We start from the raw sequence: 15,057 nt of genomic DNA, 5'->3' as shown, positions 1-15,057 counted from the left end.
ATGCTGCTTAGAAAAACTTATTTGATATAGTAGATTTAATCATTTAAAGGATTATTTCAAAACACTTCAAATAAAAGGGATCATTTTGAAATGATGAATATAATAAAATCATGTCACTAAGATAGTATCTTAACCTCACATTCAAAAAGATAAAAGTACATCCAGCATCCTGAAATAATTTGTGATACATTCAGCACCCTGAAAGTATTTTTTTATGTGCATCTAATATCCTGAAGTATTTTTTTTATCTTGGTGCTAGATGCACTAAAAAATATTTTCAGATAATAGATGCATCAAAAAAGTTGTTTTAAAATGCTGAATGCACAAAAAAATATTTTAAGGTATTGGACGCGTTTAAAAAAATAATTTAAGATGCTAAATGCATACCACAAAATAATTTAAGGTACTGGACACACCCGAAAAAATATTTTGGGGTATTGGATACAACTGTACCTTATTTAAAAACAAATTATTACACCAACAATAGTTGGTATAGTAGATAAAAAGTTAATTCATAACCCATAAGGTCATAAGCTCAAATTATCCTACCGATATGAAGATATTATTGGTAAATGATTTGTTAGTACATCTGTGACCGCTTTCTAACTCATACATATAAAATTGGAAGAGTATTATTTTCTCTGTTTTTTTAACCAAAGTATTATTTTCTATTAAAATGTCAAAATTGTCCTGATAATAATACAAGTAGTGGTGGTAATAGTCATTTGTGATGTATTTTTATTTCAGGAGCAATATGGTCTTTTCCTGTTTAAGAAACCCGATTTTTTTTTTTATTTTAAAGATGAGTTCGAGAATTTTTAATTTTTTCTAAATCTCTCAAATATTATTTGGTATACTTGTTCTCATGTTATTATTTTTCCAATTCTATTTTTCTCTTTCTTTTTTTAAAATATTTTCAATATATCAAACATTGCTTGGGATCTGGTCTTCGGAATACTGCTATTTTTTGTTGTCCTTATATATTCTGCATTATATTGTTGTTTGAACTTTGACCCAATGCCATTTTTCTTTTTTAAAATATAAATGGGGTTACGTTGCAAAACCCATACGGCGATGCGAGATTAATCATTAATTTATATAGATAATTTAAATAAAGAATAAATTGTTTTGATCTCTTCTTAAGTTCATTTAAAAAAGATATACTTATTTTCACTTTCGTTTTAGCATAAGGTTTCTCGTATTTGGAAATGATATAATAAAAATTTAAAAATAGAAAATTTTATCGTTTTAACAAATAAAGGTTCAAGATATATTGTACTCCTCCGGTCCTTAATATAAGACCCAATTGTTGAGTTAGTTTTGGTCCTAAATATAAGACCCATTTCTCATATTTATCAATTTTCTCTAAATTACCCTATGGATACTCCCTCAACCATAATCAAGTGGAAGAGGAGAGAGAGTATTAAGAAATATGATTATGGTGTTTTAGGAAAAATGTGTTACTTTTCTTATAATTAACTAATTTACCTAACTTCCTTAATCTAATCAAATTAGTTAAATGAGTCTTATATTAAGAACCGGAAGAGTACTTGTTTTTAAAAATAGAAAATTGGCTAGCCATGTGATCAACCGATAAGTTGTGTTTTTTCACCCAATAGAAAAGGTCAATAAGTGTTCTAAAAAAACAAAACAAAGGTTAATAAGCGATTAATATTATAAATATACACATATATATAATCACAGAGTAAGGTGTTTCAAAGGGCAACACATAATTTCAGATGGACTTTTCATGTATTGGAAGCTTACTACAAAAGAAATATACAATTTGTCTCAATTTTATGCAACAAAAAAAAGATGCTAGTGAATTAGTTAATTCGTATTTTACACTTACACAAGCTCAAATTCGAATCCCACACTTAAATAATAATAAAAACTTATTGATATTGATTTACAGCATTATATTGCGCAGATCCATAAGGATCTTTATAAGGACAAGATCGAAATAATTTAAAAGCAACCGAATTAAAATAGCAAGATGTCACATTCATAAATGATGATATGAAGATCTTATAAATTTTGGGTCTGACCCCACTTAGCTCTTCATTCGTTCAACAGCAAAATCCAAAGAGAGGGAAAATCTAAAGAAGAAAAAATAATGGACTTTGCAAGGGGTCATTTAGCAAAAATGATAATTATGAGTGTGCTTACCATATTAGCAATTCAAGTTCACTGTTCAACCCAGAATGAAGCATTCATTCCTATTTCTTCAATCACTCCACAATCTTCTCTGGATGATTATGTTAACTATTTCAACCAGTTTGAAGCACTTGTTCCTATTTCTTTGGCCACTCCACACTCTTCTGTGAATTTTGATCATGCCACCACTCAAGACTCTTCTGCGAATATTGATCAAGCCTCTTCTCCCTCAGGAATTGATGAAGAAATAAAAAAAGGTACAGATAATTTCTTCAACTCTGATAAGTCATTTGTAAACAAACTATGTAGAATATTTGACCCAAAAAAAAAACTATGTAGAATAAAAGGTGGATTGTGATGATGAGCAACGGGTGCTCATATCTTATAGAAACTGTTCAAATTGAGATTAAATAATTCAAATTTAGTTTAGTTTAATTTTATTAACAGGCACTACTTGTTCATTGCTCAGGATCGACTACAAATGATATTAAACTCATAACCTTTTACTTATATGGAATCTTCCACGTCATTACGCCATAAGGCCATAGCAATGCATCATCTAATAACATAGTAATTAATGACGATAAGATTATCCATCCGTGTAAATTAAAAAGATTTGGAGGTTATCATGAGTTCTAATATTTCATGTTAACAAATAAATATGTATGTATGCATAGAGAAGTGCTAAAAAATGATTAAATATAAACAGAAATTAATGTACTTATAGGGCCTTATGTATAAGGTAGAAAGACTATTTGTTTATTGTATAAGTCATTTCATTAAATTTATTATATGAGTTGTTATTTTCTTAAATAAGGATAAAGTTGAAAATTCATTAAATTTTAAGACAAAATTATTTAATTGAAGTTTATATTAGTTTTGATGAAACATATTGAAAATGTCTTATAAATAAGGCATACTAGGAATATCTATATATATACCTCTATTTTTACAAGTCATCATAGACACATATCCCATTAATAAAAATAAACTGATGCGTTGGTCTAGAAAATTAAAACAAATGGAGTAACAGAGTTGAAGTTGATTGTGGTTTTTGTTGGGATTATATTGAAGGAAGGAATTATCCATGGCGTCTGCTGCTTGGGAAGAAGGTGGAAGTAGTAGTGAAGAAAGTTAATGAGGTAATCCCTTCTGCGTCCATAGTTGTGAAGAAGCAAGGCCACCCCATATCGGTTCTGCAGAACAAAACATCAGAGCTCGTTGCCATTTTATTCACAGCCAATAATGACATTGTTCATGCCATTGGGACGTTCAGCCTAAAATATACTAATTAATGAGAAAATTAAATCTAATGATAGATCACTTACTTGTGTGTTTTTACTTACTCGATCCGAATTATTCGGAATTTGATGAGTATGTTTGGTTTTATTTCCTCCAGTTGTTTCTGTTTCATGTATTTTGACTTCTATGTGGCTTTTGGTATTTCGTATTAATAAAATATACTTTTTCTAGTGTGAGAAAAAGAAGAAGGATGGGTTTACTCTAAGAAACTATTGTGTGATCTTTCTATTATTTTATAGGTGATTTCTCCTATCCATGAGTTGATTTTAGTAAATAATTACTATAATTATTTTAATTTTGCTATTATTTCAAACCAAATGAGCACTTCTTTTAGTAGAGAGGGCTGCAATAATATCTCCAATTTTTTAATTTTTGAAGTAAGTACGGTTAGGTTCCTACCTTATCATTTAAAATACAAAAGAAAAAAAAATAAAAATATCACTCGACAATATGACATTACATTTATTGGTGTTAACTTGTATCTTAACATGTTTCATGCAAACAATTTATTTGATTTAGTAAATTTAATCATTTAAAGGACTGTTTTTAGACACTTCAAATGTGATGAATCGTTTTATGGGATTAAGATAGCATTTCAACTTTATATGAGAAGTTATGGATTCAATCTCGTATGTATCTCAACTTGTTAGCACTTCTCTCTTTAATTAAAAAAAAAGAAAAAAGACACATGGAATTGAAGGAGAAGAGTAACAAATAAGGTTTACCATAAACTGAAACAGCCTTATAGCCCAAAAGAAGGCAATGGTATGGCTTTTAATGAAGATATATTGACAGTGACATATAATTGCTTATATACATATATCTATATGACTTTTATGTTCTGCTCCTGAACAATAAGCTTTACAACAAACTACTTAGTATAGCTTTTCATGAAGATATACTGACATACATTTTGCTTTATCTAAAGCCTAACATCCCCTTCTCATGTACAATGCACCACATAAGCATCCTTTTGCACCACCAACAACATCATTCAATAAAAGAGTATATCTCTTGAGTTTCTGGATGCAGCCTCCCTCCAGCTAAGAACTCATGAGTTTCTCCATTCACTTCAATCAAGCTGCATCCTGGTTCTTTCTCTGTCAAACTTCCCTTCATCAAAAGCCTTTCCTCCACTGCTTCTTCGAATTGGCTCGATGCGGCATGAACATTTGAAAGAAGCACATAACCACCTGAGTCACTTGGATTTAAGGCAAGAACTTGTTTTGCAGCCCTCTCTGCTATCTCAAGATTCCCATGCTTCCTACAAGATGAGAGCAGAGACCCCCAAATAATAGCATCTGCCTTTATTGGCATAACCTTTATTAATTCTTCTGCCTCTTCTAGTAGTCCAGCTTGGCCTAGAACTTCAACCATGCAAGTATAGTGTTTTAATGATGGTTTGATCTCATATTTATCCATCATTAGAGTAAAATAGTCCCTAGCTTGATCAACTTCGCCTAGATGTTTACAGGCTGTTAGAACACCAATGAAACTTACATAATCTGGTTTTAGACTTGAAGAAGATTCAAGCTCAGAGAAGAACTCAATTGCTTCTCTTTCAAGACCATTCATGGCTAGCCCTATAATAATGGAGTTCCAACATGATAATCCTTTCCTAGGGCACTCCTCAAACACTTGTAGAGCATCTTGAATAGCTCCACACTTGCAGTACATGTCAATTATTGCTGTGACCACAATGACGTTAAGCTCAAACCCATTCGTTCTTACATAATCATGAATCCATTTCCCTTGTTGAAGTGATCCCATATGAGCACAAGCATTCAGTAAGCTTACCATTGTAAACTCACTAGGCTCAATCCCTTCTTTCTGCATCCTGTGAAAAAGCTCTAATGCCTCCATCAGTTTCCCGTTCCTTACATACCCACTAATCATAGAATTCCATGTAAAGGAAGTTCTCGTAAGCATTTTATCAAACAGGTTCTTGGCCTCTTCAATTTCCCTACATTTAGCAAGGCCCATGATCATTGAGTTCCAAGCTACAACATCAAATTCCAAGAGACCATCAAACACTCTCCTTGCTTCACTCAAGAGCCCACTATTCGCATACATATGTATCAGAGAATTACGGATAAACCCATCATGTTCAAGACCCAATTTCAAAACTCTCCCATGAAGCTGAGCTCCTTCATGGCCGAGACCCATTTGAGCATAAGCCTTAAAAACCGAAGGGTAAGTCAATCTTTCAGGTTGAGTATCTGAGTACAACATTTCAACGAAAAGTGAGATTGCGTCTTGCGGGGTTGAGCTACGAGAGAAGCATCTAATGATAGTATTCCAAGAATAGAGATTTGGGTTGGGAATTCGAGTGAAAAGCAAGTAGGCATAGTTGGTATCCCCAGAAGGAGAGGCGCAAAAGGTCAAAACGCGGCTAGCGGCAATGGGGTCGTCGATTAAGCCAGTTTTGATGATGTGAGCATGAATCTTTTTGAGGTCTTTCATGGCGAAGCATTGCTTTTCAAGCATGGTGAGGCATGGGTGGTCTGAGATGAAATTGGATATGGAGGGTGATGAAGATAATGATGATGGTGCAGGGGAGTGTGCGAAGCAGAGTGTTGCCATCTTCTTTTCTTCCAGTGGTCCTCGTGTTCTTCTGCAGAGTCCACTTTTTTATAGCTTTATCTTCTTTGGTGGGGAAGATAAATAATGGCTCCGGAATTGGTCAGCCGGTATGACTTTTTGGTTAAATTTTATTTCATTTTTTATATGTTTAATATAAATTGTTACTATTTCCTTTCAAATAAAAATATTTAAATTTTATAAAAATAAAAATTGATAACATGTTCTCTTTATTTATTTAAACAATAAAATTAGACTTTTCATCACATAATTAAATGAAATGAAATATAGAAAAGAAAAATGCGTGTAACATTTTTTATAAGAAAATCATCTTGCGTCTACCTATAATTTTTCTCAATTTTTAATTTAATACTTGTGTATTGTTCTCTTCTAATTAAATACTATAATTGTGCTTTATTAGTATAATTAGTTTTTGTATAAGGGCTAATGATATTAACAAAGCAAAGTTACATAAGTTAACAGTACTAACATAGCAAAATTGAAATATTTAATTAAGAGGAAAAAACGTATAGGTGCCAAATTAAAAAGTGAGAAAAACAATAGCTACCTACAAAATGATTTTTCTTTTTTCGTATTTCGTTTTTTATTTACCGAGGGGCAATTGTTTTGTAATAAAAAAAAATTTTGAGCTAACTTTCAAAGATAAGCAAATACGCAAATATTTTTCAAATGAAAAGGCAGGATTTTGAGAATGATAGAAGGTTTATTATTGACAATAAAGGAACAAATAGGACATGGGATCCGGTGACATGACTCTAATTTAATGGTACAAAAGTTAAGAAGTGGCTTTAATAAGAAAATACAAAGGGGGGGCTACACTACTACTATATGTGTATATATTATTTTCTAGGTTTGGTATTTTTCAAATGCAACTTGGTCTAAAAGGGCAGCTAATGATAACTTTGACTTTGTGAGGATGAACTTTCACTAACTGTAAATAATTTGCTTTATAACCAAAATAGTATTATTATTACTATTCATATGGTCTGTGATATATGGTCCACCCACATGAGCAACTATAATTCCTTCTAATTATAATGATATTGAAAAGCTAAACATATAACTAGCTTCTATTTCCTTTTCACTCTTTCTTGTCAATAATTTTGGTTAATTTATTCAATGTTTATTTTCAATGGACCTTAATTCAATTTTTTTTTATATTTTAAAGATTTATAATGAAAAATTTGTAATTTAAATAATTCTATATTTTGTCTGTACCATTATATTTTCATCCATGTGGATTAATTTCATTTCATTGTTAATTTTGTTTTTATATTGATATCAATCATAAATAATTAGAATTTCGGAATAATAGATGGTTAATTGCATTAATAAATTGTAAACAAATTTCAACAAACTACTTAGAATTATTAGGAAAATATTTCTTTTTTAGTTAGGTGCATTTTTTTCAACAAACTAGACATGAATAGAAGAATGGATATTAAGAGACTTATTACTATTATTACTACTAGCACTATTATTATTATTATTATTATTATTATTATTATTTATGTATCTTGTTGGGAGACAAATTGTGGAAAATGGTCCCTCCCTTTACAATAGACAAAGGAGTCAGAAAAAGTAATGAATTTTTGAAAAAGATATATAATAGTCCCCCTTCCATTCAGTACTCAACACTTTTTTCTTCTGTACATAAAATACCTTTACAGTAAAATTACAGCACAGCCATAAAATCAGACCTGAATTTTTATTAATTTAATTTTGAATAATAGAAACTACAATGAAACAAAACAAAGAAACTATTACTAATTCCTTAAATGATGCAGGTCCATGACATTGACCTTGAACCAATTATTAATTTGCATTGCATGGAATATTAACCACTTACAATGACATGACTATGATAAATATAAAAAGCCAACAATAGGAAGCCTTAAATTTGGAATTTAAATAAATTATCACAAATTTTTTCATAATTTTGATTCAAACGCAATATATATTACATCTGTTTACCATTAATATATTTTACGTATTTGAAAACAATAATATAAGAAGAATTCTTACGTAAATTATGTTTTATTTTTATTCTGATCATGTTTTCCCCCAAAATATAATGCAGATTTTCAACTTGTGTGAACTAAACTTTAGTTATGCTCATTACTTTAACATTTAAATATAATTAAAACACGAAGAAAATATTAAAGATATTAAAATAAAAAAACAAATTTCATGCATGAAATATTAAAAAAAAAATACATATAATTCATGACTTATAAATGCATGCATGATGCATACATACATATATACATAGCTTTTACATTTTATATCATTGTTATATTAATATAAAACTTATAAGTCATATTATTGATAAATTATGCAGCATGGATATATGGAATCCTAGAATGTTACACACATCATTTGATAAGGAGTCTAAGGAGGGCAGCATCTGAGTTAATCAAAAAATAATTGGAACCTCTTGGAGTTTCAGGTTCAACAAAAAACTTTATATATATATATATGTATGCATGTATATATTGAGAATTCATATTAGTATTAATTAATAATCTAGATATTAAAAAAAAAAGAGGATTAAAGAGATAAGAAAACAGTGGAAAAGGAAGGCAGGGGGTGATTGATTACGGTCATCACGAGGCAGTCCCCCTTTTCTCCTTTCCTTCCGACTTTCTTCCACCCCCCCCCCCCTCCTTTTTCCGCCTTCCCCACACACACCCCCACATAACTCTCTTCATATATATATATATATAGAGAGAGAGAGAGAGAGAGGGACACACACACACTCGCTCACTCACTCTTACACTCCTCTGTGTTGCTTTCCCTTTTGTTTGTTTCATTCACAGTCTCCAGAAACCATACTGAACAAGAAGCTAAGCAAGCCTTCAAGATTATTGAAGATGGCAAACAGAAACTTTTTCTGTGTACTTCTTCTCCTTCTCACTCAATTCCTCTCTTCTGGTAATTCTCTTCCTCTCTTCACAATCTTATTTGGATATGCCTCTCAAGCTGCTAATTCACACACATATAACATGTTCATTCTGATTCTGATTCCCCTGTTTCCTTCTTAGTTATATCTTCTTCTCTGTTTTCTGCATATAGTCCCTTTACTAAGAAGAACATGCTCTGAATTCTCAACCCACATAATGCACTTCCTGTTTTGTAATTAGGCCATGTAAATCCACCCGAATCTGATCAAACCATTTAAGTGAAGAAAAGTGAAAGATATAGGCCATAAATAGTGTAAGACTTGCAGATAGAAGGGAATTCAGTGTCTCTCCTTCTCTTCGGTTCAACTAAAATCATATTTCAGAGATTTTAAATGGCAGTTTTTTGCTCTCTCTTTTTTTGGTCTGATTTTGAGGGGAAGTTCATGTTAGCCCAAAATGGCTACAATTCTCTTTTCTCAAATTGATTTGTCCGTATTTGATTCTCTGTTTTGGAACATAGTTCACTGTTTGGGATTTTTGTTTCCTCCTCTTTCCATGGAAATTTAAATAGATAATAGTTGGCATGTTTCAAACTGTTGTCTCTGTGTAATTTTCTTTCATTATTATATTTTGCTTTTTCATCGAGTCCTTCAATCAATAATTATGACGCTAATTAAAAATCTTAATGCCTTTTGCTTTCACATTGAGCATATATATGCTACAACCCATCTTTGATTAAGGCAAATCTTGGGTTTAATTACACTTTTGCTCATTCTAATCCACTCAAAAAGAGGCGAAAAAGAATATTGTATTCCTTGCATGCTCAACACAAGGCAATATTTTATTCCCGCTAGTGACTTTTTGTCCCTGAAATTATTTCAAAGAAATGTTATGAATTCTTGATTTTCATTATAGATCTTTCACTTCAACCCAAGAGTATATTTTTAATGCACTCAGGAGAAATAGTTAGAAAATAAATAATGGGCATAAACATAGGTGTGAGCCACATGCGTAGCACATTCTTCTATGTTACCTTCTTGAAGGCATAAATGTAAACAGTGCAAAATTTGTTTGAGAAAAGATAGGTTGAAATTTTGATATGACTCTGTTTCTGAAATGAGCATTGAAAAGACAGAGCAAAACAATCCAAGTGCTTTAATTACAGTTGGAATGAAAACTACAGGATCAAGTAAGAGGACATTAATGAAGGAATCGCATGTCATCTCCACAACACAAAAAGACATCACCACCCCAATAACCACAGTCCCAAACTTAGTGCCCATAATCTCATCACCATCTTCTTCTTCCCCATCTCCAATTCTAAACCCTAATTCCAGTCCAGACACAGTTTCCCCAGCTTCAACACTCCCATACACCACCACCATTAATACTCCAACCACACCCAACAGCACTAATTCCTCTGTTTCACCTTCTTCATCATCATCTTCTTCTTCTTCTTCTTCTGGTTCTGGAGTGAGCTGGTGTATTGCAAGCCCTAGTGCTTCTCAGATGTCTCTGCAAGTGGCTTTGGACTATGCTTGTGGCTATGGTGGGGCTGATTGCTCTGAGATCCAGCCTAATGGAAGATGCTATAACCCCAGTTCCTTGAGAGATCATGCTTCTTTTGCATTCAATAGTTATTATCAGAAGAATCCTGTTCCTAATAGCTGCAATTTCGGTGGAGTTGCTGTAGTCACCAGCACTAACCCAAGTAAGCAGTTTTTTTTTTATGTTTATATATACACACACAGATGTAATTATTTTGGATTGGATAATGGGCAGAGACAGAACAGAACAAGGAACTTTTGGTGCATCTTTGAATTTTCTTGGAAGTTTATTTGGGTATTTTTAGGACCTACAAAAGCGGCACTTGATTGATATGCATGTAGCAGAAAGTCAAATTTTTTTCCAACTTTTGTTGGTAGCCACAGAGCCACACCTTAGAAAAGTGACCTATTCCTATATTTGTTGTCTATCCATAGGGTTTCTCCTTTTTATTAATTAATTATTTGTTAATGTTTTCTTTTTGTTTTCTTTTCTATTTTTTCCACCAGGTTCTGGCCCTTGTCAATATCCCTCCATCAGGTGAGGTGACATTTCTCTCTTACCCCATCTAAGCTTTCTTTTATTTTCTTGCCACAAACTGAATCAGAAAAACATAACTACATTATTTTTTTCAATGAGGTTCTTAATTATTATTATTATTATTATTTGGGGCATTTTAAAAATGGAGTGTTAAAATTGGAATGCAGCACAAGCACATCAGTGTTGAACACAACAAACTCAATGGGAGCAAATGTGTTTGGGTCAGTTCCAGTGCCTATGACTCCATATCCCTCTGCCGCACCTTCATCATCAATCATTTGCTTCCCACTTGTCTATGTTACTGTATTCTTAATACAATTCTTGTCATCAAACACTTTTTGTCTCTGAAAATGCATCACTAATTACAGTATCAGATTTTGCAATTTTGCTTCTCTCTCAGCAAATCCCCCCCCCAAAACCACACATTTTTTTGGTTTAACTAGCCGTTATAAGTTGACCAAAATCCTTGTAATCCTTGTTATGTCAATTGGCTCATGTGGTTTGGTCAAAAATTGCCTCATGTAGATTCAAGACACATATTAATGTTAGGCTTATAATTATTACGAATCATACAACCATGCTAAGGATATAATTCAAATAGTATTTTGGATTAAAATATCATTTCACCCAAATCAGACATAATTCCATAAACAAGTTTTACTAGGAATACGGGTCAAACTATGGACCGCAAATTAGAAAAACAAAGGCCTGCCTCCAAACAGGCTAGCATTTCATCGCCCAAGTATCAGCTCTGTGTCCACTTTAATTTTTGTATCTATTATGTTTGGATTGGTATTTCTTTTTCAAGTGATTTAATGGCTTGTTTTAACATAATTTTACATCGTATTAGTTCTGATCCTTAATATAAGGACTAATTAACTAATTTGAATAGATTAAAAAAATAGTTAAATTAATTATTTGTAATAAATGTGTTGTCTTTCCTAAAATATTCTTGCTAATCTAAGTGTATTAGTTAGAACTATCATTATTACAAAGATTATCTTAAAATAAATAAATAAATATGAGAGACAAAGTAAATTGGGGTTTTATATTTAAGACCAAAATAAAAGATAAATGAATTTTTATATTAAGGATCAGAGGTAGTACAACATAACTATGTTAAAGAAATTTATCTCATCAACAATAAATGAGTTTGATTTTGGGTTTTTCAGAGACCCTTAGGCCACATAAACATAACATCTCAATTCAATTCCTAACCAGAACGACCCATGCCTTCACATGCCTCTATCTGTTTCAGAGGAGACAAGAAGAGGCCATACCTTTCTTCCCTCTCGATCATTATTGTGAAAAATTTGTCTTTTCAAAAGAAGAAGAAGACTACTAAAAAGAAACGAGGAAAAAAATACTTTAAAAAAAAGAAGGAAGCCAATGACAAGAGGCTTTTGCATTCATTTTTAACAGAGAGAATAATAAATGAGATCCAAACTCCTCATCAGTTATTAACTATGGATCCAGATAGTCTATACTTAATAAGTGAAATGCATCATGTGAACCACACACAGACACACACACACATATGCGCTGATTTGCACATGCATGCTTTATTATACATTATATTTTATTGGAATTTTATAGCAGCAATATATATAAAAAAATTAAATAATTCACGATATCATTATCATTTGTCCCCACCACCACGAAAGCCCCATAATTATTTGTACGTTCATATAATTTCTGTTGTTGATCAGTTTTTATCAAACCCTTCACATCTCTCTTTTTCCTTACCTTGCCGGTGGTTTCCATCATATATGGAGGGCCAATATTCCCTCCTCCAGCCGTTCCTACCGTCTTCGGCTGCCGCAGCTGCCGTCTCTGCCACCTCTTCACCGTCGTTTCATCACAAAGATTCGATCTTCTCAAGCGACAAAACCGTGATCATCAGATTGGTTTTCGTTTTCTCGGTTGCAGCTATCGCATTATGGGCTAACTATGAAGCCTCCAAAACCTTCCGCATAACCCTCTTAAACGACGCCATGGATTCCCCGGCCGGCCGCCGTTTTGATCTCTTTTACGTCTCAAACGACGGAGCCACCCGAATACTCCTCAACACCAGCTCCTTCGTGGAACGCTTCCTTTATCCTGATCCACATCGGTACTCCAAGAAGCACGTATCCCACGTCACCCTCCGCCTTGCTAGCCGGAATCTTACTGGTGCCACCATCGTCTCCGCCGGAAGAAAAGTCAACGATTACGTGATTGACCTGAGCCCCTCGTTGCTTGAAGAAGAGAACTATAAAGAAGCAATAGTTTCATCTGTTTTACGTGCAATGGTTCGAGTATGGCTATGGGATGCCAAGTCTGGTGCTCCCGTGAGGCTCATTGACGGAATGGTGGAGTACGTTACAGAGTTAGCCGGATTTTCTGGAGAGGAATACTCCGTCGCGGGTGAGGGGTCGCCGGAATGCGGCTACGAAGATGACCGTTGGTGGGAGGATAAGGACCCAAGGCATGTGGCCAGGTTCTTGCACCTTTGTGAAGCGCGAAAGGAAGGGTTCATCCGACGGCTGAATCAAGGCATGAGGAACACGTGGCACGATCGGATTGTAGATAATGCGTTGGGGATCCCGGGACGAAAGTTGTGCGGCCTTCGTAATACTTCTTGGGCCCCACAGAATAATACAGTGCTGGTCGGCGGATTGTGATCGTCTGCGGCCAGAGACTTGTAATCCTTTTTTTTATTTTATTTGTTTTTGGTCACAAGGCCAGAGGCTATGTATTTAAAATTCCTTGATTGGCTCCAGGACCAAAGTTTCCGTGTTGATTATCTGGTAAGCTTTGTTTGGCTTGTTCACATGGAATTCCAAGAGGTCGCATGTTCAACTGGAGACTAAACCAATCTAATCACATGCTGTTATGCATCTTGATTTTTATAATTTATATGCAATTGTCTTAGGTGCTCCAATAAATTAAGAGAAAATTTCTATAAGATTCGACTGTACGTGCTAAAAAATTTCATAACAACCGTATAACTTGTAATGACAAGTTTCAATAGACAAGAAGTCAACTCATAATCTTTAAGTTCGTAAAGTCAAATCTCGATGCTAATATAAGGATATTATGATAGACAATTTAAAAATAACTCTGTAAGTTTTTTTTTTTTAGTCATAGGAAATGTTTAGGAAGTTATAAAAGTAATCCTCCGGTCCTTAATATAAGACTCAATGGTTGAGTTGGTTTTTATCCTAAATATATGACCCATTTCTTATATTTATCAATTTTCTCTAAATTATCTCTATGGATACTCCCTTAACCATAATCAAGTAGAAGAGAGAAAGGGTATTAATAAAGATGATTATGGTATTTTAGAAAAAATATATTACTTTTCTTATAATTAACTAACTTACTTAACTTCCTTAATCTAATCAAATTAGTTAAATTGATCTTATATTAAGAGTCGGAGTAGTATTTTCAAAAACATTTTTTCACAAATCAAAATAAAATCACTTTTAAAACCATACTTTCATTTCCATTTAAACACTTTTTTAGAGACATGTCGTAAATCCTGATGGGCCCTTGGTCTATATCACCCAGCATGAGAATCAAAGAGGAACCAAAGGATGTATGTGGTCACTTTTAAAAGGGGAGAATTCTGATTCGGTTATATACCAAACAAGACAAAAGTACCCCTCCTCAATTAGGGTTTCGACCATACATATCTGTATTCGCCTCACACGCAGGTAAGCGTCCGATCGTATGGATAATAATTTTGATATTCAACAAAAATATATAAAAAAAAATTCATACATACATGTGTTGTTTTAGTTGTATGAATAGTAATTTTGCTGTTAATTTATCTTTGGAGTAAGTTTCCTATGAGGAAAGAGGATTCCTTCAAATATTTTATGAAGAAGGGACAGAATTTTTTTTTTGTTTTAAAAAATTGACAACTTTCCTCATTTTTGTACTAATTGTTTAACATTCAAAAAGACCTTATATGAGTTGATGCTTCATCTCCTATCCTAATTTTTGGTTGGCTAGATAAGAATAG

The 15,057-nt window shown here is 32.9% G+C and overlaps 3 protein-coding genes across 4 annotated transcripts; 2 read left to right on the top strand and 1 right to left on the bottom strand.

Moving 5' to 3' along the window:
* Positions 1 to 4,209: 4,209 nt before the first annotated feature.
* LOC114711653 (pentatricopeptide repeat-containing protein At2g42920, chloroplastic-like) lies at positions 4,210 to 6,042 on the bottom strand. The gene has a single exon (XM_028896072.1). The coding sequence runs from the start codon at positions 6,040 to 6,042 to the stop codon at positions 4,450 to 4,452; it is 1,593 nt and encodes a 530-aa protein (XP_028751905.1). The 3' UTR covers positions 4,210 to 4,449.
* A 2,849-nt stretch (positions 6,043 to 8,891) lies between these two features.
* LOC114711628 (glucan endo-1,3-beta-glucosidase 12-like) lies at positions 8,892 to 11,620 on the top strand. 2 transcript variants are annotated; one of them, XM_028896049.1, is made up of 4 exons: positions 8,892 to 8,994; positions 10,147 to 10,674; positions 11,018 to 11,048; positions 11,216 to 11,620. In XM_028896049.1, the coding sequence occupies exons 1-4, from the start codon at positions 8,934 to 8,936 to the stop codon at positions 11,394 to 11,396; spliced, it is 801 nt and encodes a 266-aa protein (XP_028751882.1). In that variant the 5' UTR covers positions 8,892 to 8,933; the 3' UTR covers positions 11,397 to 11,620. The 2 variants fall into 2 exon arrangements, with proteins under 2 accessions (XP_028751882.1, XP_028751883.1); XM_028896050.1 differs by having other exon boundaries at positions 11,018 to 11,053; positions 11,216 to 11,300.
* A 1,197-nt stretch (positions 11,621 to 12,817) lies between these two features.
* Positions 12,818 to 13,824, top strand: LOC114711652 (uncharacterized). The gene has a single exon (XM_028896071.1). It carries the CDS (start codon positions 12,818 to 12,820, stop codon positions 13,709 to 13,711), a length of 894 nt encoding a protein of 297 aa, XP_028751904.1. The 3' UTR covers positions 13,712 to 13,824.
* The last annotated feature ends 1,233 nt before the right edge of the window (positions 13,825 to 15,057 follow it).

Source organism: Neltuma alba, unplaced genomic scaffold (assembly GCF_004799145.2).
Source record: "Neltuma alba isolate B1F8T4 unplaced genomic scaffold, ASM479914v2 tig00011304_pilon, whole genome shotgun sequence".
Classification (NCBI taxonomy): domain Eukaryota; kingdom Viridiplantae; phylum Streptophyta; class Magnoliopsida; order Fabales; family Fabaceae; genus Neltuma; species Neltuma alba.
This window is presented reverse-complemented; position numbering and strand designations above follow the sequence as displayed.

Bases quoted from the DNA above. Each gene is read 5' to 3' on its own strand.
- LOC114711652 (XM_028896071.1), top strand. From the start codon at position 12,818: ATGGAGGGCCAATATTCCCTCCTCCAGCCGTTCCTACCGTCTTCGGCT.
- LOC114711653 (XM_028896072.1), bottom strand. From the start codon at position 6,042: ATGGCAACACTCTGCTTCGCACACTCCCCTGCACCATCATCATTATCT.
- LOC114711628 (XM_028896049.1), top strand. From the start codon at position 8,934: ATGGCAAACAGAAACTTTTTCTGTGTACTTCTTCTCCTTCTCACTCAA. The intron at 10,675-11,017 runs GTAAGCAGTTTT...TTTTTCCACCAG, and splicing joins AGTCACCAGCACTAACCCAA to GTTCTGGCCCTTGTCAATAT. The intron at 11,049-11,215 runs GTGAGGTGACAT...ATTGGAATGCAG, and splicing joins TGTCAATATCCCTCCATCAG to CACAAGCACATCAGTGTTGA.